A 2,105-nucleotide genomic window follows, 5' to 3' on the forward strand; every position below is an offset into this window, starting at 1 on the left:
CTTTCCCTTTCCCTTTCCCTTTCTTTTTCTTTTTCTTTTTCTTTTTCTTTTTCTTTTCTTTTTCTTTTTCTTTTTCTTTTTCTTTTTCTTTTGTTTTTTCCACCGATAGCGCGGGCAGCTCACGAGAAGGAGGCGATTAGAGGGTTGGTGGGCGCCGTTTCGGTGCCGCCCGGCTCCTCCGGCCGCCGCGAGCTGCGGAGCCCCGCGCAGGGCCGCGCGGCGGGGCCGCCCCGTCGGGGAGCACGAAGCTCCAGGCGCTTCTTGCGCCTTCCCCACGCGCGGGGCGCGCAGCCCGGCCTCGGCAGAGGAGAAAGGGCGAGATGTGGCCGCGGGAAGGACGCAGAGGTGACGGGCTCCGGCCGCTCTCTCCCGCGGACTGTGCGTGGGCACCCGGCGCTGCCCGGGGTGCCAGGGGAAGGACGGGGTGGCTCCGGTCCGGTCCAAGGCCATCCTGCTTGAAGCCCAAGCGGGGTTAAGTTGCAAACTGATCTCGTGGAACTGCCCTCTCTGCCGCTCCGCATTCCCTGGGCTGATCAATGCGGATCCAGCACCTAAGGCGCGCATCCAAAGGCGGAGGCGCTCGTCTTCTGTGGCTAGCGTGATGGAAGAGGAGTGGGAGACATTCAGAGAAAGCCTTATTTTTTCAAGTTTGGATTTTTTTGAACAAACGCACTTAATTCCGTTAATTTAGTTTTTGATTCGATGAACAAGAGGTGCCCTATCTGTTTTTATTTTATTTTTATTTATTTTTCCCCGAGCGATCGTTGCCTGGGCTTGACTTTAGCTCCAGGATGTCAGTGGGGACGAAGCTCAGCTGCTCTCGCCGCTTTTACAGACCGCCAAGGCCGAAGAGCCCCTCGCAACGCGCCGCCAAGGCAAAACCTCCACGCCTGGCGCGGTGGGACGGGGAGTGGGGAGGCTCCTGGCCTGGCAGAGCCTGGCACAGGTTCCCTGGGGCCATCCCATAGGATTTCTGCAGCGCTTCAGCCTCTCCTCAGCGAGATCCCGCACAGCCGGGATCTCTCCTGCTTCCGGCCAAGCGAGGAACCCGCAGGCACAAACAGGGATCTGCCTGAATCCGCTTGGCTCCCGAGCGGATCCTCCTCCCGCCCTCGCCGCTGGCTGATCCCAGACAGCCAAGGGACGCCTGGAATGGAACCGCCCGGGAGCTTCCCTGAGATTTCTCCTCGCCTCGGCGCCTTTCCTCGCGCGGGTCTTTTTAGGGAGCAAACTTCTAAGTCAGGACCGGCTGCTCAGGTGTAAGGTGCGATGCTGATCGCAGGAGCTTCCTCGGCTTTGAAAATATTTAGTATCTTCTCGGTGCATTTTGGTGACTGGAGGGAATAAGAGCGAGGAGGGGACAGGTCCAGGTGCGTGGCTGGGCAGTTGGCGGGCTAGGCAGGCGGGCAGAGGGACCCGCAGGGCGGGCAGAAGCCCGTCGGGGCCGGGCAAAGGCGTCCCTGAGCAGGGACTTTGGCCACGAGCGGAGGCCGGAGCGGAGGCCGGAGCGCGCGCCCCGTCGGCGCCCACGGGCGGCCCCCGCGGTCTGTTCCGCTCGAGAGGAGCCGAAGCGTTTAGGGCACAAAGGGCATTGTGCTCCGCGAGGGAGCCATTACATATGGCCCATACATACCGGAGATTGTCTCGCCGCGTAATGAGGGGCTCACGATCATTAGATTGCCCTTTGTTCGCCGCAGCCGACTCCCTGACATACGCTGCCTCCTCTGCAAACGCCAACAGATGGGTCCCCCCCCCCGCCCCATGCACCCCCCACGGACGGCTCGCGGCAGCAGCTGCTATCCCCCCCCCCCCAACGCTCCCTCCTTCCCCACAGCCCCCGCCCGTGAGGACGGAGCTGGGGGGCGCCCCACGGACGGCGGCGGGAGGTGTGGGGGGGCCGCGCGGGGCGCCGGCCGTCGGGGCGCCGCTCACGGTCCGCTGCGCTTCCCCCCGCAGGCGAGGAGCGCTACATCTGCTGGTACTGCTGGAGGACCTTCAAGTATCCCAACAGCCTCAAGGCCCACGTGCACTTCCACTGCGCCCTGAGCCACGGCCGCGCCTTCCTGCACCACGAGCACGGCCGCCCCGTCGAGGCCTTCGCGCTC

General features: G+C 63.4%; 1 protein-coding gene across 1 annotated transcript in view; it reads left to right on the plus strand.

Annotated features, from left to right (window-relative positions):
• PRDM13 (PR/SET domain 13) overlaps window positions 1–2,105 on the plus strand; it is a 6,801-nt gene that overhangs the window by 3,349 nt on the left and 1,347 nt on the right. The window contains exon 4 of the mRNA XM_026038311.1: window positions 110–378. Coding sequence (XP_025894096.1) covers window positions 110–378 — 269 coding nt within the window. The remainder of the gene's footprint in view (window positions 1–109; window positions 379–2,105) is intronic.

This window comes from Nothoprocta perdicaria, unplaced genomic scaffold, assembly GCF_003342845.1.
Source record: "Nothoprocta perdicaria isolate Ctin4 unplaced genomic scaffold, notPer1 scaffold_207, whole genome shotgun sequence".
Lineage (NCBI taxonomy): Eukaryota > Metazoa > Chordata > Aves > Tinamiformes > Tinamidae > Nothoprocta > Nothoprocta perdicaria.